Raw genomic sequence first — 23,593 nt, forward strand, 5'->3', positions numbered from 1 at the left:
TGTTTTGATCTCCCCTCTCCTTTTCCTCATCACACCTGTTTTTGCTGGTTTGCTCAGTTCTCTTAATTTGCTTCCCCCAGATTCAGTACCTGAGGTTGAATTTTCAGACAGGGAGGCGGATGGAGAGGATTGTGAGGAGGGTGGAGACAGTGAAGAGAAAAACCTGAAGTCTCTCTACTGGTGGACGCAGATGCCAGAAAAGTCCAGAGCCTTCCCAGGCGCAGCTGGGGTCAGGTCTAGGTGTGAGGGATCAGCATGTGACCAAAATCAGCATCAGCATCACCCTCTGTCAACCTGGCTCTTGGGGAACAGAGGACCATTACAAACAGCAGTCAAGTGGCCGAGAATAATGAGGCTTCTGCTTATTAACTTAGGTCCCAGGCAAAGCCCAGCCAAGATCTGTTCTTGCCACCACAGGCTTCGGCATATTTGAGGGAATTATTACACTTGTCCCATGGTTAAAAGTCACTTAGCCTTTGGCCCCCCGCCTCTTGACGCTGCCTGAAGCACCCAGTAATCTCCCAGCAACACATCACCTGTCCCATCTCTACTATTTAATTATATGTTGTCCTTGATTTCCTCTCCAATGCTGACAGCCACTTCTGAGAAATACTCTGAATCAGAAACCCAAATAATATGGCTCCTGCTAAGTGTAAAGCTGAAATAACAAGAAAGCCCAGACACAGCCTGCAGCCAGGATGTGCCAGCTTGTGTAGGATTGAAGGAGGCCGTCCTGCCCAGGCATGAAGGGCACAGGGCTTGGGCCCAGGAGGACTGTAGAGACCGAAGGGTGGGAAGGGGTTCATGAGAGTTGTTGGGATTTTTTTACCCAACTTTATCTCTTGCTACCACCTCATCAGATATTATATTTCAGCCATGTAACCAAATTGCAAACTTGCCACTTCCTCCTGATATCAGTCAGAGTGATAGTGATGGCAAGCAACAGGCCCAATTCAAACTAGTGTGGGCAAAAAAAGGAACTTCGTATCTCACATAACTCCAAAGATAATGGCTCTGGTGTGGAGCTCAGCAGGATCCAGGGACTCAACTGACGTAGAGAGGGCTTTTGTCTCCCTCCCTCTCTCTCTTCCCAGTGGCTCTTCTGCTACAGATGGGATTCCTCCACATAGCGAGAAAATGGTGTCCGTCAGCCCCAGTTTACATCACTTCGCTCAGCTGGCCACTCCTCTTCCCCAGCAGTCAGAGTGATTCTGATGGGCCCGGTTTACATCAGAGACGCAATCCTTAGACCAGTTACTGCCCAGGGAAATGTGCTTCTTTGATTGGAAAGGATTTTATCATGGACTCTGTTTCCAAAAACAAGGAGGATACTGAGCAGATAAAACAAAAACCAACACAGTCCACTACACCCCCCACTAGGAGGGTCCATCCATTCGTTTACAGGTCTTGATCCCCTACCTGGAATACCCGCAAAATCCTGCCCACATGACAAACTGCTCCTTTTCTCTCAAGACCCAAGCCTTCCGGCACACACTCATCCACACCCACCCCCAGACAGACTTGAATGCACCCTTAGGTCCCATACCTTCCTTCATACCTTGTACACACCTCTATTATTTCACTCACTTATTCATTTGTTCATTTAGTGAATCCTTGTCCTTTAGAATTGCACCAACTCCTCTCGGACTGTGAGTTTCCTGGAAACAGGGATCATCTCAGGATCTCCAGATGGTGCTCGGCCCACTGTCAGTGCCTGATACCTGCTGGTGGCCACATCCTTGGATGTTGGGGTGATGTGCAGGACTTGGCAGTTCCCTGACTGGATAGAGAACCTGGGGTGCTGGATATGGAGGGAGGAACTGCATGCCGCAGGTCGCCTGGCTCGAGTCACTAATTTCTCTGCATTCCTTGCAAATCTCTCAGGACCCTCTGCATTCTATGTAGCAATGAATGGCAGGATTTGAACTGTAACATATGCCTGATTTGCCCAGATATATCACTCATGGGAAGTGTTTATTTTTTCACGTATTGTATCTGAGAATCTTAAGAGGTTACGGGGTCCAACTTGAATTCCCTGGGGTTAAAACCTTCTTGGTGATGCTAATATATCTCCAGGAATACAGAACTCATCACTTTGTAAGGCAGCCCATAGTTATTGGGCCACATGATGTCTCCTGGCAACTTTGGCCGTCAGTCCTAGTTCTCTTCTCTAAGACCACAAGGAAAGAGTCCCTTCCTTTTCCAGTGGCCATTCCGCTTTGTATTCATTCATTTATTCATGCATTCATTAACTCAATCATGCTTTTAAAAACATTGGTACGGCCTATTTTGTCTAAGATGGTCAGGTCCCCTGTTGTCATTGAGCTGACATCTTTAGAGGGGAGAGACAGACAATAAACAACTAAACAGATAAACAGGAGAGATACAGTTGTCACAAGACCAGTGAAGAAAGGAAAATCGGGCACCATGAGGGTTGGGGCAAATTTCAGCGGGGTGAATAGGACAGATGTCTTTGAGGAAATGAACTTGAGCTGATGAGTGAGTGATGAGAACCAGGCACGCCTGCGCCATTTGGGAGAAGAGCTTCCAGGGAGAGAATTAGAGGAAAGGAAGGTGTCAGGGGGGGCTCTAGTGGAGGTGATGGGGGAGAGAAAGGTAGAAATGAGGATGGAGAGGTGGGCAGGGGCCTTGTAGCCATGGTAAGGAGCTGAGGATCTGTTGTCAGAAAGAAGAAGCCTTCAGAGAGTTTTAAGCAGGTAGGTGATACATAATTTTGAAAGAGCGCTTTGGATTTCCAAATCCTTAAAGAGGAGGTGACCGCTACTTTTATTTCAAAGAATCAGAAAGGTTCCACTTCAGAGGTGAGTTCTAGAAGTCCTGGTGAGAGAGCACCATACCATCTAGGACTGGAGTTGGAGTATCCCAAGACAGGCCATCGGATACCCCTCTTGGAAGGTGGCTTTGAAGGGCACCCTCTTTTTCTAGATAGTCTGATTTCTCCCCCCAGGCTGTGTCCCTCTTATGAGTTCTCCACAAACAGTGAAAAACTGGCAGGCCAGCCAGCATGAGATCTTTAATTATTTCCTCCTGGAGCAGAGTGGATTTACCCCTGGTAAGACACCAAGTTTACTACAACTGCGGCCGGTGAGGGAAACCACACTCCTGGGAGGAGGGGGCATCTCATCGTCAGAATCTGGGCCCAGGGGGACCCTCTGAGCATCAAAGCAGAGAGAGAAATCAAAAGGGAAGGACTGAGATTTGACGCGGAAGGAATGGAAAATGTGTTTATGTGTTTTTTTAAGATGCATAGCCATAAAAAAAAGGCAAGCAAGCAACTAATGAAAACATTGCCACACATGACAGATAAAAGGAAGCATCCTAATATAGTACAGAGCTCACGTCAACGAGGAAACAGTAAGGCCCCATTTTTAAAAATGGGGAAAGATGTGAGCAGGCTTTTACGGAAAAGAAAATGCCAATGGTTAATAGAAGTACTCAATCTCACTAAAATCAGAGAAATGCAAACTAAAACAGAAGTGGGATACTAGGTATCTTTTGGGGAATGTTGCTTATCAAATTGAAAAATGCATTTTTTAAAAACTCTAGCGCTGGGGAGGCCGTGGTGAGATGGACGCTCTCATGTGCAATTGGCGATGTGCACCTTTACAGAGGGTGTACTTTTGTGGCCGGCCTGGTGGCATAGCGGTTAAGTCCGCATGCTCTGCTTCGGCGGCCCAGGGTTCGCAGGTTCAGATACTGGGCACGCACTGACGCACCGCTTATCAGGCCATGCTGTGACAGCGTCCCATATAAAGTAGAGGAAGATGGGCGCAGATGTTAGCCCAAGGCCAATCTTCCTCAGCAAAAGAAGAGAAGGATTAGCATCGGATGTTAGCTCAGAGCTGATCTTCCTCACAAAAAAACAAAAAGGGGGTACTTTTTTGAGTACCTTAAAAAAAGTTCATACCCTTTAACCCAGTAATCTGGCTTCTTAGAATCTATCTTAAGGAAATAGTTGAAAATGAAGGCATTGAATTGTGTGCAAAGATGTACACATGTGAAATATTCGTAACAGCGTACTTGATAATAGTAGATGGTTGGTTGACTTAATTGTGGTATATCCATTCAGTGGACTATTGGGTAGCCATTATAAATGATATTTTTGAAGAGATTTTGATAGTAGAGGAAATGCTCACACTCTATGTGGAAAACAGAAAAATCATAATTTCTAGAAAGCGTGAAATCAAATATGAGTATGAGTGCATATTATATGCATTAAATTAGATTGTTGGATTGTAATGTACATATAAGGAAACATACATATGGAAAAGTTATTAAGGATCTTCTCTGAATTGAGAATTATGGGTAATTTTGTTTACTTCTTTACGTTTTCCAAATTTTTATTTTATTTTATTTTTTGGAAGATGAACATATATTACTTTAAAAATCAGATAAAAGCGGAAAATGGTTATACTTTAAGTCAGTGCTCTCTGTTATCATCAGATCACTGTCAGAGACACACACGTACCCGTTCGTCTCTTCCTTCATCTCTGTTGTCGTAGGAGCCAGCAAAGCAGAGCACAAGGAGCAGGAAAGCAGGAGGAGGGACCTGGGCGCCACTTCCCGCTCTGTGACAATTTTGCCAGGTGACCTGGGACACATCCCCGCCTTGCTACAGGCCTCAGTTTCCCCATCTGTAAAGTACACTAGTTGGACTACTTCATCTCTAAGAATGCAATAAGGTTACAGGCATAGTAATTCCAAGCTTCTAACCCAACCCTAACTCTAACCACAAAGTGACGTGATTGACTGCTTCCGTGCTTCCATGAGCACAGTGTCAGCCAGACCCGCGATGTCATCGTCCACGTGGTCCCCCTCCACGTGAGTTACAACTTAGCCGGGGAGACCCTTGCCGTTTCCTTTGGGGATGAGGAGTGATGTTCATATGCATCATTCATTCCTTCAACACGTACTTATTACGCACCTGCTCGCGCGGCGCCAGGCCCCGGGGTGCCCCCTGAGGCCCATGCTCACCAATCTGAGAAGTGTCTGCCCCTGCAGCGCGTCCTTTCCTCTGTCTTCCGGGGGAGGGGTGGGGGGGTCCTCTCCTTTGACAGTTATTTTAATTTACATTTGAATTATTATTTTTTTTAATTTTTAATTTTTTTATTTATTTTTATTTTTGTGAGGAAGATCAGCCCTGAGCTAACATCCATGCTAATCCTCCTTCTTCTTCTTCTTTTTTTTTTTTTGCTGAGGAAGACCGGCTCTGAGCTAACATCTATTGCCAATCCTCCTCCTTTTTCCCCCCCCAAAGCCCCAGTAGATAGTTGTATGTCATAGCTGCACATCCTTCTAGTTGCTGTATGTGGAACGCGGCCTCAGCATGGCCAGAGAAGCAGTGCGTTGGTGCGCGCCCAGGATCCGAACCCGGGCCGCCAGCAGCGGAGTGTGTGCACTTAACCGCTAAGCCACGGGTCCGGCCCTACGTTTGAATTATTTTAGAGAGACACAATTTATTTGATGCTAAGGGTCTGACTCTGGGTGAACCAAATGGATCATACCATTTTGAGTGTAAACCACCTCCTACTGTGAGGCTGATTTTCTCATGTGGCTTACAAGTGAAGAATCCAGAAATAGATGGATCCTTGGCCGTGTGAGGAAAACAACGTGTGACTCCACCTGGAGCCAGGCGATGGCAGGAAAAGTGATGGACTTGGAACCAGGAGACCTGAGTTCAAATACGGCTCTCTTGTTTCCCAGCTTTGTGATTTGGGGAAGTTCACAACTTCTGTGAGCTGCAGTGTTCCCATCTATAAAATGGGGACATAGCCCCAACCTCTCCCAGTTCTTGTGAGCGTTGATCGGGATCGTATCTCCAGAAGGACCTGGCAAGAGCCTGGCACGTCCTCACCATCACATTAGTACTCTTGCTGCTTTCCTACTTGAAAAGGACAAGACATGTTTGAAATATACAAGAGGGAAGCTGTGCTGCCCAGTGGCGGGGAACCAGGGCCATGAGGCTACACAGACCTGGCCCTGCCCCTTACCTGCAGCATGTCTTCTTGAGCAAGTGACTTCACCTTCCCGAGCCTCAGGGCTCTCATCTGTGGAGTGAGTGGCTGCAGTGCGCATGTCCTAGGGCAGCTGTGCGGATTCAGTAAGGTAATAGGTGCATTCGCCACAGTGCCTAGTAAAATCGCGGTATCTTCACTGATTTATTTGATACATTTTTTTCTGATTGCAAATAAAATATTTGTTCAATGTAGAAAATTTAGAAAACAGCCTAAAAAGAGTAGAAGATAGTGAGCTGTTTTCATCCTTTTACTTGGTGGTTGCTGTGTTTCCATCTGACCCTCCTCATCCCCACCGCCCCCCCCCACATCCCTGTTCTGAACTGAGGGCTCCCTGCGGGCAGCGACCACGCCGGGTTAGTGCTGTCCCCCATGCCCTGGCGTTCCATCAATGCACGGTGTGGTAACACTGCTGTCGGCCCCTCTCTTGGCAGATCCTTCAAGCCAGACTTCATCCTGGTCCGCCAGCACGCCTACAGCATGGCCCTGGGTGAAGACTACCGCAGCCTGGTCATCGGCCTCCAGTACGGAGGGCTGCCCGCTGTCAACTCCCTCTACTCTGTGTACAACTTCTGCAGCAAGCCCTGGGTGGTAGGTGACGGGCCAGGCTGACCTGGAGCCAAGTGGGAGGCAGTAGGTGGCCTCACAACCCTGAAATGGGCCCATTCCCTAGCATGGAGGCCTCAGTAACGAAAGGAGCCTTTTTAAGCAACGGAATAAGCCCACTTGGACCCAAGACCCCTTCTTGTAATTATTGCCTAACAAATACTATATAATAATATATTATGATACAGTGTTATGTTATAATAATAGTAGCAGTAAAAAGGGGTACCATACTGTTCTTACTAATATTCTATCATATCATCATTATTAATAGCAGGCTTCATTTATTGAGCACTTACTGTATACCAGAAAACCATGCTGCCTGGTGCTCTGGCATTGCTCTCATGTGAAGTGGGCATCATTACTCCATTTTGCAGAGAAGGAAGGTGAGCTTCAGAGCAGTTAAGGAACCTGCTCAGGGTCCTGTGGCCAGTGAGAGATGAAACCAGAACTTGAAGCCATCCCTCTCCAACCCCCAAGACTTGATTCCCCCACCTTTTATTCATGAGTTTCATTCATTCACTTGATTTATTGGAGTCTCCATTCAAAGGTTACCTGTAAGAGAGGCTTTTCCTAAAATACCACCCCTTCGCTCCCCAAGATTTTCAAATCCCTTACCCCTGCTTTATTTTCCCCCAAATACTTATTTCCACCTAGAATGATATATTTATCCATTCATTTGTCCATTCCCCTTCTAGAAGTAATTCATTCATGCAACTAATATTTATTACTATGTCCCAGGCACTGTTCTAAGTCCTAGGAACATGGCAGTGAGCCAATCAGACCAAAATCCCTGCCCCATGGATCTTAGGTTCTAGTGAGTAGGGGCACACTCAGTATGTTAATAAATATGCCAAATATGTGATACTACATATGGTGAGTGCCAAGGTGAAAACAAAGCAGAGAAGGGGAACAGGAAATGTGGAGGTTGGGGGATGGAGAATGTGCTCTGTGAAGCTCTTAGCCATCTCATCTCTTCTTTTGTTGTCTCTCTGCATGGTCTCCTGGTGGGAGGGCGCTGGTTGAGAACATGGGCTCTGGAACCAGACTGCCTAGGTCCAGGCTCCTCCATTTAATTGAGCTGTGGAGCCTCGAGCAACTTGCTTAACGTCTCTGAGTTGATTTTCCATATTTGTAAAATGGTGATAATAATAGGGCCTTCCTGGTAGGGTTATGTGTTAACACACATAGAGTGCTTAGAACGGTGGCTGGCATAAAGTACACACTCAACAAATGGTGACAATTATTATTGTCCCTAGTACTTGGAACAAGGTCTCTGCAGAGTTGGCATTCAGTATTCATTGAATAAATACATGCATTAATTGAATAGATATGAATGGTCTTTAACCGCTGTCATCATGGCTCTGGTCTCCTTCTCATTCTGCTCTAACTGAGCTTTTTGGCCTATGACATCCCAGATTCAAAAAGAGTCCTAGATAGCGCTAGCCCACCCTCCTCGTTTTCCACATAGTCATCGTGATGGTAGCAGCTACCGTCCATTAGCACTAACTGTGCGCTGCACTGAGCCCTTGACATGCGTATTGTATTTAATCCTCGGAACCACCCTGATGAGCAGGTATTGCTAATATCTCCGTTGTACAGATAAGGAAACTGAGATTCATGTAGCTAGTGGTAAGTGGTGGAGCTGGACATCTCCAAACTCGTGTGCTCGATCATGGAATTACTCTCCTTCTCTGGACTTCAGTTTCCTTATCTGTAAAATGAGGGACCCCTCCCCATCATTTCCCATATTTCCCTCTAATCCTCTAAGTTGGCTCCATGTTGCACCACAGCTCCTGGCTACAGCCCAAGAGTTTGCACACCCATCCTGGCCTGATGCAGAAAGTTCCTAAGTTACCCCTTGCTCTCTGTCTGCGATCTTAGTATTGAGTTAACCCCACGTCTGTCTGGCACAAGACTTGGCTCCTCTTCTAACCATTGGGCATCCACATTAGGCCACAAGTTGCAGCTTATTCCTTCCTCCTGATCAGAATCTACCTTGCTCTTCCCTGCTTATGTCCACCAACAGCTCCCTTTCGCCTTCTGGGTGCATTCCCAGCTCCTTGGTCCGGGCTTTAAGGCTCCTGGTGGTCTGTGATGGATACACTTCCAGCCTCCTCTGTCACTGTCCACCGCACCCAAGGCCACACCCATGGCAGCAGCCGAGTGTCTTCAGCACACACTAGTCTCACTGCACACTTGGAATGCCCTTCCTCTTCTCTTATGTCATCTGCTCCAGTTACCCCACCCTGTCCCGCTCTCGCTTCCAGGTCCCACAACCCCCCTTGCTTCCCTCCAACAAGACATTGGTATCTCAACCGTCTGCCCACAGTCTGTCTTCTCTCAAGTCCTGGTCTGCCGTGTTCAGCTTGTTGCCCCAATATTAAAGCACAGTGTTGGGCACAAAGTGCGCTTCCAAGGATGCTGAGTTGTGTGGGGTGATGGAGAAGAACGAGTCTGAGGCCTGCCTTTCAGGAGCTTACCCCTTAGCTCTGGAGACAGTAGCTGCCTCCATGGCAAAACAAGGAAGTGTCAAAGCAGAGTGTGGAGGGGACGTGGCTTGAGCTGTTGGAAACGAGTGGGGTTATAAAAGCAGAGAAAACACTTATTATTAATATTTGAGTGCTAACATTTGAGTGCTCCTGTGGACCAGGCACTGCTTTTAATACCCTGTATATTTCATCCTTACGACAGTCCTGTGAGGTTGAATCTCTTGTTTTCTCCATTTACACATGAGGAAACTGAAGCCCAGAAACCTAAAGCGACTTCCCAGCTTACACAGCTAGTAAGTGGTGGAGAATTTGAACCCAGAGTCTACGCCATAAACTACGACGCACTATGCCTCTCTAGAAAGAAGGGAACTGCAGGCTGGGGACATGGCTTGAAGGTCAGCCGTGCTTGTGTGAGATGCTGAGGGTGCAGGAAATGCTCATTAAATGTGATGGAGCTGAAGTCGGTGGCCTGGCAGGAGTAAAGGGGTTGGTGCAGCCAGATGGTGAAGAGGATGAGTGTCCAGCCAAGGACTCTGGCCTTTGTCCCATAGGAAGGGAATTGCTGCTGGAGCTTAGCTCAGAACAGTCAGATGCTTCAGGCCTGGCATCACGTGTGCGGTTTCGCCATGCTGGGTAACAACGGTTGACCAGTGTTTTCTCCTCTTCTGTCCTAGTTCTCTCAACTCATCAAGATCTTCCATTCCTTGGGTCCTGAGAAGTTCCCGCTTGTGGAGCAAACATTTTTCCCCAACCATAAGCCAATGGTGAGTGCCTATTTTTACTCTGCTTACTTTTGTGATACAGAGTGAACACAGATGTTCACGTTCTCAGTTTTTTTGGACAGAGAAGGTGGGCTTAGGGGCCGCTCCCTGACCGCCTGGCACTAAGGAAGAGCAGTGACGTCCTGTGGGAATGTCTGGCTCCCCTAGGGATAGAGTGATCTCTCCGGATGCAATTTCAGGCAGCAGGGCAAATGACAAAGGTGGATGGCATTCTTTGGGACATCGGGAATTTTCGGCAAATTGGAGGACAGCTTGTGCTGGCATGTTGGAGCCAAAGGTTGATAATAAAGACAAAAGATGTTTCGAGGTAGGATGTTATTTCACTTGAGCCCTGTGCGGGACCTGGTTTCAACTCCTGTTTTAATAAAAGCAGGAATATTTGATTTGCATTGATTGTCGAAGGGCGGTTTCTGTTTGTGTCCTCTTGGCATTCTGACGTTTGACTATACCTGAGGTTGTCTCTGGGGAGTGGTTGGAGCTTAGCTTGGAGTACGTGGTATAGCCTCCCATTCGGAGAACAGCTGGATGGGAGAGATTAACGTCTTTTGGAGTGGGATGGAGAGCTCGCCATCCTGCAGCCAGAAGTTGAGTGCAAGAGTTCTGGGCAGCTAGAAACAGCCCGTGACATGCCTGCTGACGTGGTTGGTGGTCTTCTTAAACTGGTCAAAGGAGTTCAAGGTCATGGCCCCACAGTTGCCTTGGGAGGAATGTGAGTTTTGGGGAACAGGATAGTTAATAGGGTATCTGATAGTCCCAGCCGGGGCCCAGGGCCTGTTTGTAGAATCCCAGGCTCAGGCTGAGTTGGACGGTCCTGTTTGCAGTCACTGATGGGTAGGACTGCAGGCTCCAGGTGGGAGCAGTCTGACCAGGCAGAAAGGTTTCCCATTGATTATATTTCCCTAATACCTGACCCCGTGAGAGTCACAGTATCCAGGAAAGCATGAACACAGTGGAGGGAATTCAAAGTTTATCATCAAACCAGCCTGGTTTTGGACCCCAGGTCTGCCTACTTACTAGTCTTGGGCAGTGAATTAAGATCTGTGTGCCTCATCTTCCTCAGTTGAAAACCATGGATGCTAGAGGCACAACCTCATCAGGTTGTTGAGATTTAATGTAATCACGTGTGTAAAGCCCTGTGCCCAGCATAGGATAGATGCTCAACTAGAGTAGCTTTAAAATAAGGGCAAAGCTATAACCTGGAACATTGCCAACAATGTGATGAAAGTTGGCTGAGGGGTCTGCAGTCAACCAGCCCAGCCCACTGAGGATGACAGGCCTGGCTGTAAGCTGTGGGAGGGGTTCTCCAGCTGTAGTGGGGCCTCGTGAGTTCCTGGCATACTCAACTCGGCCGAGCCACACTCGGAATTTCAGGCAGGCATTTGGCATCATTTGCCTGCTGTTCGCAGCCTTCCCCTCCCTCTTCGACCGGGCTGAGATTCTTAGGAAGAAAACAAGAGAGGCTAAGTCAGGGCCCCAGTCTGGGAATACCTGGTATTTAGAGATGCAGACTCTGTAGAACGATGGAGAACCCTGGCCTGAACCCAGGGAGCAAAGTCAAGCCTGGATTAGCAGCCGGGAGGATCCCTCCTCAAATTCCTCCTGCCTGGGGAAAGGCCCGGGGCAGGGTGGGCCCAGGCTGTAGAAGTGGGTGGAGGGAGGGGAGTATGCACGGGCCTGGGGGACCGGCTTCCAAGGCCCTCTGCTGCCTATAGAACCCCCAACGGCGGTCAGGACACAAGCAGGCGCGAGACTGCAGGTGTGTGATAGAAATAAAACCACTTTACTGTTTAGAATAAAGGACACACTATAAAAAGTGAACATTATGCAACATTACAAGACAATATACATTCACGGAATATAAAATTCATAAATAACATGGAGGAAAACTGTAAACAGTGCTACAAAATTTAGCAACAAATACATTCCTTTCAGACAGGGTTTTCTCTGGTTGGTTTCTCTCCATCACTTCTGGGTCTCAGGATAGCAGACTGGCTAAGGGGAAAGGCGGGGCACAGGAGAATCTACAAAGTCCTGTAGACTCAGAGCCTGAACCATCTCTAAGTTCTTCCCCTCTTCACATCTCCCAAGAGCCGCCCGTGTGTTGATATCCACCCCTCCTACACTCCTCCATTCTGTTTTGCTTTTGCCATCAGATTTCCAAAGTGTTTTTCTTTTGTAAGATTATTTTAGTGATTTTTTACTTTAGGTAGCCAGAAGCCAAACACTTGGTTGTTACCTGGGGTAATCCATATTGGCAATCGTCAAGCACAAGATGAATGGGTGGGGTTGGGGGAGGGTACTGTCTGCTGTGGGCCACAGTTTTCCCGAGACAGAGCTGTTCCAATAAGTCATTTGTTTCTTTAAGTGCTCAAGAACCACGGTATGAAATATGGTGCTCATGGGCCGTGGCTTGACCACCATGCAGTAGGTCTGGGGCTGGATGAGGGTAAAGGATAGAAGTATCCCAGTATTATCCACTCTGGCGAGATCAGCAGAAGAGATGGCCAGGGGAGACCAAGAGATCTTGAAATCACAGCTCCCAGGGCCCTGGATTTTTAGGAGAATTCATGGCTTCCCAATTGGGTGGACAAAGGGACTAGGGGGAAAAAAGAATGGGAATGAGCAGCAGACTGCCCAGGGCCAGTTGATACAGAGCAAGGATGTGGATTTGCTTGCTACTTTTTCCCTCCTACTTCCTACTTCAGAGAGCACTGGGATGCCAAGAGGGAAGAGGCTGGGGGAATCTCAGTGCTAGTTCTTTCTGGTGTCCCCAGTTTGCCAGTCTAGCAGCCCGCACAGAAGTGTTTGACCCTCCATTCCACTGTAGAATTTGATTCAGGAAAATGGCGGCATGTGGGTTTTATTTTTTGTTTTTCTCTTAAACACAGTGTACACATATTACAGCCTACACATGACACAAGATTTAGCAAAATAAAACGTTCACAATATGATTGAAATATGGAAGTGTCTCAGCTACATAAATGATTTAAATTATACAGTAAGTGAACAGGTGAAATAAACAAAGCTATAGCTTATAGAAAGCTCAAAAACCACCCTCCGACAACGTCGCTTTGCAAAGGACCCTTCTCGGCCCAGGACCTGCTGTCCTCCTCATCAGGGCCTGGCAGATGGGACTCTGGTTTTGCCAACTTTTCTACTCCGCAGGGAACCTTCAGGTGACTCACGCTCAGGCCTCACCCCAAGTCCCTCCTTGTGTGAGTGGAGGAAACCCCACCAGGGACCAAGAATGGCCAGATGCCTGACAGAGGACACGCTGATGTCCGATTGCGGAAGGGCACCTGTGTGGGTCAGGTCAGGGGTTCCACTTTGCAAGATTTTGAAGTCAAAATTTAAAAAAATCCCAAAACACCGAGTCTGGGGCTCACCCCTTAAAACCACTGGCCTGCTGACCTCAGCTCTTTCTGCTTACACTGCCCCATTGAGAGGGCAAAGCCTCCCATTTCCCGTCTGCCAAGTGGCATGACCACAAAGTGAAAGATACAAGGTAATGAAATCGATCCCAAGGACACCAGATGCCTGCACTGTCTTCTCACTCTGGGGTTCTGCCAAACACCTTGCCTGGGCATCTGGGTGTGTGTGTGTGTGCAAGACATCACAACGTGTTGTCTGCGTCTTTTTTTTTCTCCTGTCTCAATTGGCAGCTCTGTTTCCTAAAGTGGAATGAACTGAAGATACAAATACTAATAGAGGGTAAATACCCATCATCTGAAAAAGGAGACAGAGACAGAGCAACCATGTTAAATGTCACCATCCTAGCATCCCCAACTCTGTAAAATATACATTGCCACCTACTCTCGGCATCTCACTTTCAACCCTAAAACTTAAAATAATTTTATTTAATTGGAGAATTTATATTATAGTTTTATTTCAAAAGACACACCAAAAACCCTATAGCTGATTGCAAAGTCAGGCTTCCCCAGTGACCACCAATTTTAATTCTATAAGGTGAGGTGGCATTCACCTGCCAGTGAGCTGAGGGTGCAAGCTGTCCCCAAACCCAGGAAAGGTAGCCATCTAGCTGAGGCAGGATACCCCTCAGCTTTCCCTCCTGTGCCCAGACCCCTGACCCACACTCACTCGCATCTCCCATCTGAGCCAAGCCAGTAAGACAGTTCCGTGAAGGCCCCAAACGTGAAGCAGGAGAAAGGGAGGGGTACAGAGGTCAGAGGACCCCAGTTAGAAGGATGCCAAGGGTGTTCAGAATTTCAAATTTTAATTAAAATGAAAAAAAAAAAAAATCAACTTGGAATGTCATGATTTTCTTCAAACAAGCAACAACAAGAAAATAGAAGAGATTAAACTATTGGCGTATTTAACAGCATTGAACAGAATTCTGTGTCCTGTAAAAAATTAGCTTATGTCCCCGTGTGGGTATATGCACATGTGTATACAAACACATCCCCCTAGGTGAGCTAAACGCTAGTTTGGAAATAGTATTCTCTACCCCGAAACTACTTGGCTATATCTGTGGATAGTGTACGGTGTGTATATTTCTCCAATTTACATAAAGGCAATCTCCTGGCCAAATCTACCAAAGAGTTCTCCAGGAGGAAATCTTGTGGGAGGCGGGGAGAGGAAAGCCATTCATCTCAGTCTTTGGCCTGAGCTTTTGTACGGGGCAGGCAAACTGCCTCCTGACCTCAGGCAGATGTTTAAGTCTTCAACTAAGAAAGTTTTGTTATTCTAGCCTGGCTGCTTGCGCCAGACTCAGAAACATCTGGTCAACCCTAGCATCCCTGGGCTGGGGGAACTGAGTGTGTGTTTGCTGCATCATCTCAGACCCTCCCCTGCCGTTTCCTCCTTCCCCCCCTCACTGGTACACGCAGACACAGACAGACACAGTCTGCTTGGGAAACGCAATAGCATCTCCTTGGTGTATAAGATCTGCGTACCTTGAGTCTATCTGCTTGCTGCCTTTGATCCTGAAACAGTTGGCCTCTCATCAACTTCCTTGTCTGTGTTGTTTATTTCTGGGGTGGAGGAGAAGGGCAAAGGGAGCAGGGTCTCAGAGATGGGGAGGTGGGGAAGAAGAAAGAGGGGTAGGTATTACAATGCCCAAATAGGGTAGTCTCTCGATTTTTGTTTTCCTAAAAAAATATAGATTATATTATGACGAAGAAGAGGAGTGTACATTCCTCATTCTTTCTGGCATGGCACCAAAAATTCCCCGGGTGGAAATCGGTGATGTCAAAACCAAAGAGAAGGAGTAGGGTGGGGCCAGGAGGATGATTCCAAATAAACTCCATAGGACAGCATAGACTTTTCTTTAAGTGTTCGAAGTACTAAATTTGCGAGAAAACAGGCACTAATTTCATTGTCATCATCTGGGAAGAGTTAGTGTCCGAGGGAAGCTCAGTGGGAAGGGAGGGAGGTGAGGTGGGGCTGGGGCTGGTGCTCAGGGGTCTGTGGCATTGATGATGCTTTTGTCCGGGGGGGCCCATCCTCGGTACCAGCTGCAGTAGCCACCCTTCTGCCGGATGCAGGCGTAGTGTTTGGACTGGTAGCCAGGGTAGCCGAAATTGGAGAGCATGTCGGTCCAGAGACACTCGTTCTTGGAGGTCACGTAGCAAGGCAGGTAGTAGCAGGATTTGATCTGCAATCAGACAACAGCCAAAGGTTGGCGGACTCTGCCATGTGGACCCAGGCATGATGCTTGCCCAAGTCTGGATTTAGAAGCTGGGACCACTCGGGTGGAGCCCAGCCACATCAGTCCCTTAGTGAAAATAATATAAATAACATTCACTAACACTGACTGAGCACCTTCTGTGTACCAGGCATTCTGCTAAATGCCTCTACATTATTCTCTTTAACTCTCATAACAGATTTATCTCCTTTTTACGTAAGGAAATAGAAGCTCAGAGAAGTTAAGTAGCTTGCTCCAGGTCACACAGCTAGAAAATGGTAGAATTAGACATTTGAGAGAGCTTTTTCCCTCTCAACTGGTAACAAGAAAGGATGAAAGATCTCAGCTCTTGTAGGGAATTGAGGAATTAGAAAGATTAAAGCATAAACTTTGGAGTCCAGCTGACCTAGGCTGGAAATCAGACTTGGCGAGCTGTGTGACCTAGGGCTAGTCACTTAAGCTCTCTGAGCCTCTATTTCCTCATCTGCAAAATGTGGACAATACTAATTAAACCTGCAGGGTTGTTGTGAGAATTGAGCAAGAGAACGGCCCAACTCCCTCCCACAGCAGGAAGGCCGTGTGTCTTGGCCCTGTGCTTGGGTCAAGAAGTTGGGCCTGGTTGAGGAGTGACCTTCTGCACACATGGTATCAGCAGTCCTGCGCCAGCCTGCCCCAGCGCCAGTGAGTCAGCCACCTGGGTGAGCCCACTTGGAGCTGCCTTGCAGGACCCACCAGTGTGAGGATCCTGTACCTGCCACAACCTTGCACCACGGGAGGAGCCGGGGACGCTGAAGAGCCCTCATGCCCTAGCAGCTGCCAAGTGGGCAGCACGGAGGCGGCAAATGACCGCAGAAAGGTATTCTGTCCCCACCTCCACACCCACTGCTCAGCCTGGGGGCGACATTCCTTAGCACCCCTGTGTGGACCTGCACCTCTGCCTTGGCCCCACATGCGTGCCCTTCCCAGCACAAGCCCCCAGTGCCCAGCACAGTGGAGCACCTCCCCTGCCGCCCTCCCCAGGGCTTACCTTGCAGTTACAGCCCAGGTGATACCGATAGTTCAGCCCCTTGCGCTGGGAAAGGGTGAGCTGGTCCCACCTCTCCACGAAGTTGCACAGCCCTGTGTACATCTTCCCGTCATAGACACGGCCTAGAGGAGAAAAGAGGACGACAAGGGGAGAGTGGTTTTGTCCAGAGCCCAGCCAGAAGGGAAAGAATTCTCACCTACTGAGTACCCACCTTAGCCCAGATACTAAGCTAAGTACTTTTCAGTCCTGTGCTTTTAGTTCATCCTCCCCAACACCTTTTAAGACGAGCTGCATCTCCATTTTCCAGATGAGGAAAATGAAGCTCAGAGGGGTGAAGCGATTTGCAGAAAGTCTCAAACCCATGAGGCACTGGAGCTGAGATGAAGGCCAACTCTTTATTTCTCTCGTCAATGGTTTTTCGGTTCTGTTTTGTTTTTTCCTTTCCTATATTGACTGCCTAAAGATGAGTAACTTTCAAAGACAGACCTGATAGGTTGACTGCAAGGTGGAGAGGACCAGGTACTAGCAGTCACTTTTTATTTATAGCAAAGCTGAGAAACTACAGAACTAGGGGATTTCCTCCATGGCATCCATGGTGGAGCTGAGACTAAAACCCAGCCTCTGTGTAGGGCCTTGAGCTCCCACCAGTGGCCAAGAAAGATGGACTCAGCACTAGCTACTCCTTATGATTCGCTGGGCACGTGGCAGAGGTCCTAAGCACACTTCTGAGTCAGCTGTTCCTTCTCCACCCTTCTGAAGTGAAGGAACGGTGGACCTTGGCCAAACCTGCCTAGATGCTTGAGTTGGCTGTTACCTGTCAGCAGGTACTGGTACTTGTTGACCTCTAGCTTAAGGCCACAGAGACTTTCGGAAGCTTCTGTGTGGATGTACTGCACGTGGGGCATCTTGGTGAAGCCTCGGTACATCTGTGGGCAGAAGGAATGTCATGAGAGGAGGACCAGGGCTCAGAAAGCATGCTGTCGTCTGGTCTGTGGGAATCTGATTCTCCTAATCAGCCGTTGTTCCTGGATGGTCACCGACCTACCCACCCCAGGGCCATCACTCTAGACGAAGCCACCTGTTCTCCTCTTGTCTGAGCCAGGGTTGGTGCCCTCTCATCCAGCAAGTCACACCTCCCATTCCAACACCCCCAACACACCCCTGCAGGTACATACTCCTCTCTAATCCCAACACCTTTTCAGAAACCCTAAGAAGAATTTGCTGTGAAAAGGGTCCTGCCTGTCTTGTCACTCTCCAGACCTGAGCTTCAAGAAGGCAGCCAGCCAGCATACTCATGACATCCCTGGGACATTTTCCAGTGTATAAAAGCATTCTTGTTTACACTCCCCTCACCGTACCCTGACAAGACCCCTAGGAGAGAGGTATTATTATACCCATTTTACAGACGAGGACCCTGAGAAAAATTCTGTTTGGCTGGCAAAAGCTGAGCTAAGGCCTGGGATTCTCCACGATTTTATTTTTCTGAACATCTGATGAAAGCACTGGGTTCCTTTACCCCAAATAAAGCATATAAACATGTATATCAAATTCACAGATTTTTAACTAAACACTTTATAATTATTAGGTTGAACCCTACGAAGTTGCTGATATTTGGCTATTTTTATCTACAGCATAATCTAATACAGTGATTCTCAACTGAAAGCAATTTTACTCCCAGCCCAGGAGACAGCTGGCCGTGTCTGGAGACATTTGTGGTTGTGACAGCTGGGGGGTGGGGAGGTGCTACTGGCATCTGTGGGTGGAGGCCAGGGGTGCTGTTAAGCAGCCTATAGTGCACGGGGCAGCCCCCCAGCAAAGAATCCTCTGGCCCCAAATGTCAGGAGTACCAAGGCTGAGAAATTCTGTGCTAACATTAACCCACTCAATCCCCATGACAGCCCTAGGAGGCAGGAACGACCGTGTCCATTGTACAGATGAGGAGCCTGAGGTCCAGGTAGGTTAAGTGGCTTGTCTGAGGCCCCATGGTAGGTAAATGGCAGAGGTAGGATTGCCAGGCAGGAGAATCTGTGCCAGACTCTATGCTCTTAACCATTAGTATCCCATGCTGGCTCCCCCTGCAGCCTCACAAGTTCATGCCCAAGGGCCTCGAATGCGGGTCAATGCCATTTCTGGCTCTTGTGCCTCCTTATCAGCACGTGCTCAGAGCCACTGGTGTGAACGTCACAGAGGCTGAACCCACTTGGTGGTTCCAGGTCAAGTCCATGAGTGTCTGTTGAGACAACTCTGTTCACTGTGTGAGCTGGTGGGGTTGGGAGGGGTGTTGCCCAATCCCATTGTCCCCCCAGTTCTCAGAGCACACGGGCCCTGGACAGCTGGTGGTCTCCAGGCTTCTCCCAAGGGTTTACAATGGGACAATGTCTCTCCTTTAGTCCTGGGCATGCATTATTAATTTACTTATGGTAATTAGTAAAAAGCCAGACCTCACCTCATTGGTGTCTCATTTAAGTGCCTCCATTCAGTCTAATGGGCTGTTTTTTTCCTCCTCATCTTCTTTTAAGAGGCTGGCTGGTGGGGGTAGGTGGTCCACAAGGACCTCTGCCATCGCAAAGGGTCCGTTGGACCTACAGAGTTGGGGAGCCTCTGCCTTCTCTAAGGGGAGCGCTGTTCTAATTGTGTGCAACCATCAGTGCAGATGGTTCTAATTTACCTGGCCTCCCTTCTTAACCCTCTTCTCCCGCGAGGTCGCCAGCTGAACGAGGAAACGCAGCCAAGCGCAAAAAGTACTGTCCACACTTGGTTTTCAAATATGCCACAGGGGAGCATGTGTGTCAAATCATACACCCCACTTCCTCAGTGATGGATGGTGCCTCTCTGGCTTGAACGGGAACCATGCTTAAGAGGGCTGCTGTGTGCCTGCCATCACGTGTGGCCTCCGAAGAACAGCCCTTGCACTCACCCCTGTGCCTAGGGGCTTCTCATATTGGTGTGGATGTTCCTTGAGTTTTGGGTAACTGTTTCAATTCAGTACTTGCTCTAGGTGCAGCCTATTGGACTCTCAGTTCATTCTGGATCAGTTTTTCCCCTTTACTTCCTCTCTGCTTTACCAGTGAGAATCAAGCCCCTATCTAGAGTCCAGGGACTTCAGCTGCTCAGTAAGAACTCAACTGGTCACAATCAGCTTGACATCACTGCTACTTCTGAGTTTGAAAGAACTTTTATTTTAACATGGTTTCTAGTACTTGCACCAAGAAAATTTTAATACGTTACAAATGCCTGGCTCTGACAAACACAGTGCTGCCTTTTAGAGTCTGTTCTGAAAATAATCATATGTGAAATGTAGGGTAAAGGCAGATTTTAATCATTCAGTTGTCTTTTGTTTATAATAATCCTATCTTGACCTAAATATGTATCCTAAAAATATCATGTAGGTTTGTAATCATAAAGACCTAGACTTGGTTTTACAAGTTTAGGAGAGTTATACTGGGTTTATAATGTCCTGAAATCAGAGAATCCTAGAATCTCAGAATCGGAAAGGATGTTAAAGATAATCTAATGCAGCCAATGCAGTGGAGGATCACCGGTAAACCCAGGTTCTGGAGACAGACAGCCCGAGTCTGAATCTGGTCTCTGCCACTTGTTAGCCACCTGCAAAGCTACTTAACCTCTTTGGGCCTCAGTTTCTTCATCTGTAAAACGGGGCAAAATACTTACTTCCCAAGATGTTTTTGAGAATTAAATGACATAGAATAGCACTTGGCACACGACGTTTAGTAGAAGCTTAAAACCAGTCAAACTAAAATTCATAATGAGCAGAGGAAAGGGTCTGGTCTTCTTCCTATTTGTCTTTCCCAACCTCATCTCTTAGTACAAGTAGTTAAAGCTGCTTCAGACAGTAGGCAAGTTGTTCTTTTCTTTTTTCCTCCAGTTTTATTGAGGTATGATTGACAAATAAAAAGTGTATCTATTTAAGGTGCACAACATGGTGTTTTGACATATGTATACACTGTGAAGTGATCACACTATCAAGCTAGTTAACATATCCATCACCACACATAGTTACCCTTTTTTGTGTGAGAACACTCAACACCTACTCTCTTTGCAAATTTCTAGTATACAACAGAGTATCGTTAACTGTAGTCATGCTGTGCATTAGATCTCCAGAACTTATTCATCCCGCAGAACTGAAACCGTATACCCTTTGACCAACAGCTTCCCACTTCCCCACCTCCCAGCCCCTGGTAACCACCATTCTACTCTCTGCTTCTGAGTTCAACTTTTTTAGATTCCACATATAAGTGAGATCATGCAGTATTTATTTTTCTGTGCCTCGCTTATTTCTCTTAGCATACTGTCCTCCAAGTTCATCCATTTTGTCACAAATGACAAGGTTTTCTTCTTTTTTAAGGCTGAATAATATTCCTGTGTGTGTGTGTGTGTGTGTGTGTGTGTGTCTGTGTATCTCTCACAATGGACTCTACAAGCCTCTGAGCCTCCCTTCTTGGTAGTATCTACACAAAATTCTAAGAAATTAGCCTCCCTTGGGGTGAAGGGACAAATAATGTGAGAAAGAAGCTTCTGAGTCTGGGGGATTTGCATATTTCTTAGGGAATATCTGGTCTTCACTCTACACTGATGGCTGAAATGTCACCATTATGTCAGATATTTTTGGAATGCCTGCCAAAGATCAGCACCTTGCTGGATGCTGCGTTATATCACGAACTCATTTACACCCACAACTTATTCTCCTTTACAGACCAAGCAACCGAGTTTCAGAGACATGACTGAGATACCAACAGCATGGTCTTTCTCTTACAGAGTGGGCTGTCTAAGGCGGGAGGCAGAGCACATGGGAATGGAGGCAGTCTCTGCAGAGGGCTACATGAGAGGCCCAGACCATAAAGAGTCACAGGCAATGGGAGGAGGAGAATAGTTCCCTGTGGGCTGGGAGGTCAGAAAGGCTTCCAGCTGGAGCTTCAAGGCGAGCCTGCTATTGCTTATTTGATTAGACAAACCACTGAAGGAAGTCCCTGGGGCCCAAGTATTCCGATTGCCCAGCAGATCTGCCCTGCTCAGAGTCAGGACATGCAAAGCACATGACCAGCGGGCCTCCCCAGGGGACCCTCCCAGGACTAGCTGGGACATAATGTTCCCCACGGGCTGTCCCCTGCAGCCAGCCTGCAAGCATGTCTCCACTGCACAAACTACAGCTCCTGGAAAGCAGACTGCTTTCTCATGGTCCTGATAGAAGATAAGGTCCCAACAGATTAGAGTGCCAATTCTGGAAACTTCCACCTTTGCACCATAGCCCAGTGCCTCAGCTCCAGCTGATCTCCAAGTTCAGCTTTGCAATAAGCTCCCTCAACATTCAAACACCCCCCCACACACACACCTGTGGGTCTCTGCACACTCAAGATATGCCTGAGAGGTGGCCCAGAGGTTCTGGAATTAGCATATGGAAAGAGTGTCTGCCCGCCTTTCATCTGGGTGGGAAGTTTGGGGGGGTGGGTGGGAACTCTGAGAGAGAAGAGAGAGGTCAGACAGGGCGGCTCCCGTTCTCACGTTCTCCAAGTTCCTTTAGTCCTGCTCTAAGGGAGCCCTTGCTTACCCCATCTGCCTCTCTGGAGTAGACTCTCTAATCTGCTAGAACAAAGCCACCCAGGGATCGGTGCCAGAACTCCTCCAGGCTCACCTCTCTGGCCTCTCCCCCTTCCCTTCTACAAAGATTTTTCTGTACACCCTTTGCAGGATGTTGCAAGTCAAGAGATACACTGCTGGATGATAAACCCACAAACCCAAGCCAACCTCTTTTTTGTTCCCTGAGGGAACTAGATACAAATGGCGGGGGTTACCCGGAAAGTGGGCGGGAATGCTGAATCAGCCTGCTGCTCCACTGCTCTGTGATCTCCTTGTTGGCAAAGACTCTAATAGTTTCACTCTGGTTTGCCACTTTCTAGCCACAAGAGCTTGACTGTTACAGAACTTTTCCAAGGCTCAATTGCCTCACCTGTAAAATAGAGGATAATGTGTATCTATTTCATAGGGTGCTGTGAGGACGGATCCATGCCAAGGCTGAGCACAATGCCTGGCTCATAGAAATGCTCAATAAATGTTACTTGTGTGGAGTCTTATATTCATTGTAACAAATATTATCTTTGTATCCCCAGCTCAGAGGGGGAAGGAGGGAGAGAGGGAGGAAGGGAGAGAGGTGGGGGGGTGGGGGGTGGGGAGGGACGGTCAGATGGTCTACTCCCACTCTGATTAGCAGACTGGTACCCAGAGACCAGCAGAATCCAGTGGCCTCTTGAGACAGAAGGGCAATGCCCAGTTCTATGGGTTATCTACTATTGGGCTGGTAAGAGGGGCAGAGTTAACAAAAGGCATTTATAGTGATGGATGATCAAAGTAAGATGGCAGGGAGATTGGGGCAGTCGTGTAAAGAAAACACAGGATTGAGAAGGAATCTCGACACCTCAGCTTGGGAACAGATTTGCCTTTAAATGCACAACTCTGGGCAAGTCATTTCCCCTTTGAGCCTCTGTCAGAAGTAGAACAAGGGATTTTCCTTTCTAACACCCAGCACCCTGATTCCATGACCCCGGGTGAAGGATAGTGAATGGACAGCGTGAGACCACGGGCCTGAGAGTGGGTGTGTGTGCTCTGAAGCTGATGGGTGAGCAAATGTTATCTGGCCTCTAAACACCCCCAGTGGCTGGTCTGACACCAGCGAGCACAGAATGGGACATTCTGCCCACAGGAAGGGCCTCTGGTCACCCTGGCCCTGAAGGAAGCAGGGAAGCTAGGCAAACGTAGGAGCCACTGCTTCCCAGCTCTTCCCCTCGCAGCTCTCTGCTGGCCACAGAGTGTCTCATAATATGAAGGACTTTTCCAGAGCAGGCGGGGAATATGTTTCCTGATCCTCTGCTTTTGTCTAATATGCTTTGGCATCCGCTCGCCAGCTGCCAGGGGTTGCACAGTGGGTTTTCTGGGTTGTTGTTGATCTTGTTCGTTCCCCCCTCTGCCCACTCTTCTCTTCCCGTGGCCGTCTGAAG

At 47.9% G+C, this 23,593-nt stretch overlaps 2 protein-coding genes across 2 annotated transcripts in view; one reads left to right on the forward strand and one right to left on the reverse strand.

The window, feature by feature from the left end:
• Positions 1–23,593, forward strand: part of SYN3 (synapsin III) — a 424,113-nt gene that overhangs the window by 110,461 nt on the left and 290,059 nt on the right. The window contains exons 4-5 of the mRNA XM_058568480.1: positions 6,470–6,626; positions 9,805–9,894. Coding sequence (XP_058424463.1) covers positions 6,470–6,626; positions 9,805–9,894 — 247 coding nt within the window. The remainder of the gene's footprint in view (positions 1–6,469; positions 6,627–9,804; positions 9,895–23,593) is intronic.
• Positions 11,670–23,593, reverse strand: part of TIMP3 (TIMP metallopeptidase inhibitor 3) — a 58,006-nt gene continuing 46,082 nt past the window's right edge. The window contains exons 3-5 of the mRNA XM_058568481.1: positions 17,398–17,509; positions 16,584–16,705; positions 11,670–15,526 (exon numbers count right to left, since the gene is read on the reverse strand). Coding sequence (XP_058424464.1) covers positions 15,329–15,526; positions 16,584–16,705; positions 17,398–17,509 — 432 coding nt within the window. The 3' untranslated portion in view covers positions 11,670–15,328. The remainder of the gene's footprint in view (positions 15,527–16,583; positions 16,706–17,397; positions 17,510–23,593) is intronic.

This window comes from Diceros bicornis, chromosome 25 (assembly GCF_020826845.1).
Source record: "Diceros bicornis minor isolate mBicDic1 chromosome 25, mDicBic1.mat.cur, whole genome shotgun sequence".
Lineage (NCBI taxonomy): Eukaryota > Metazoa > Chordata > Mammalia > Perissodactyla > Rhinocerotidae > Diceros > Diceros bicornis.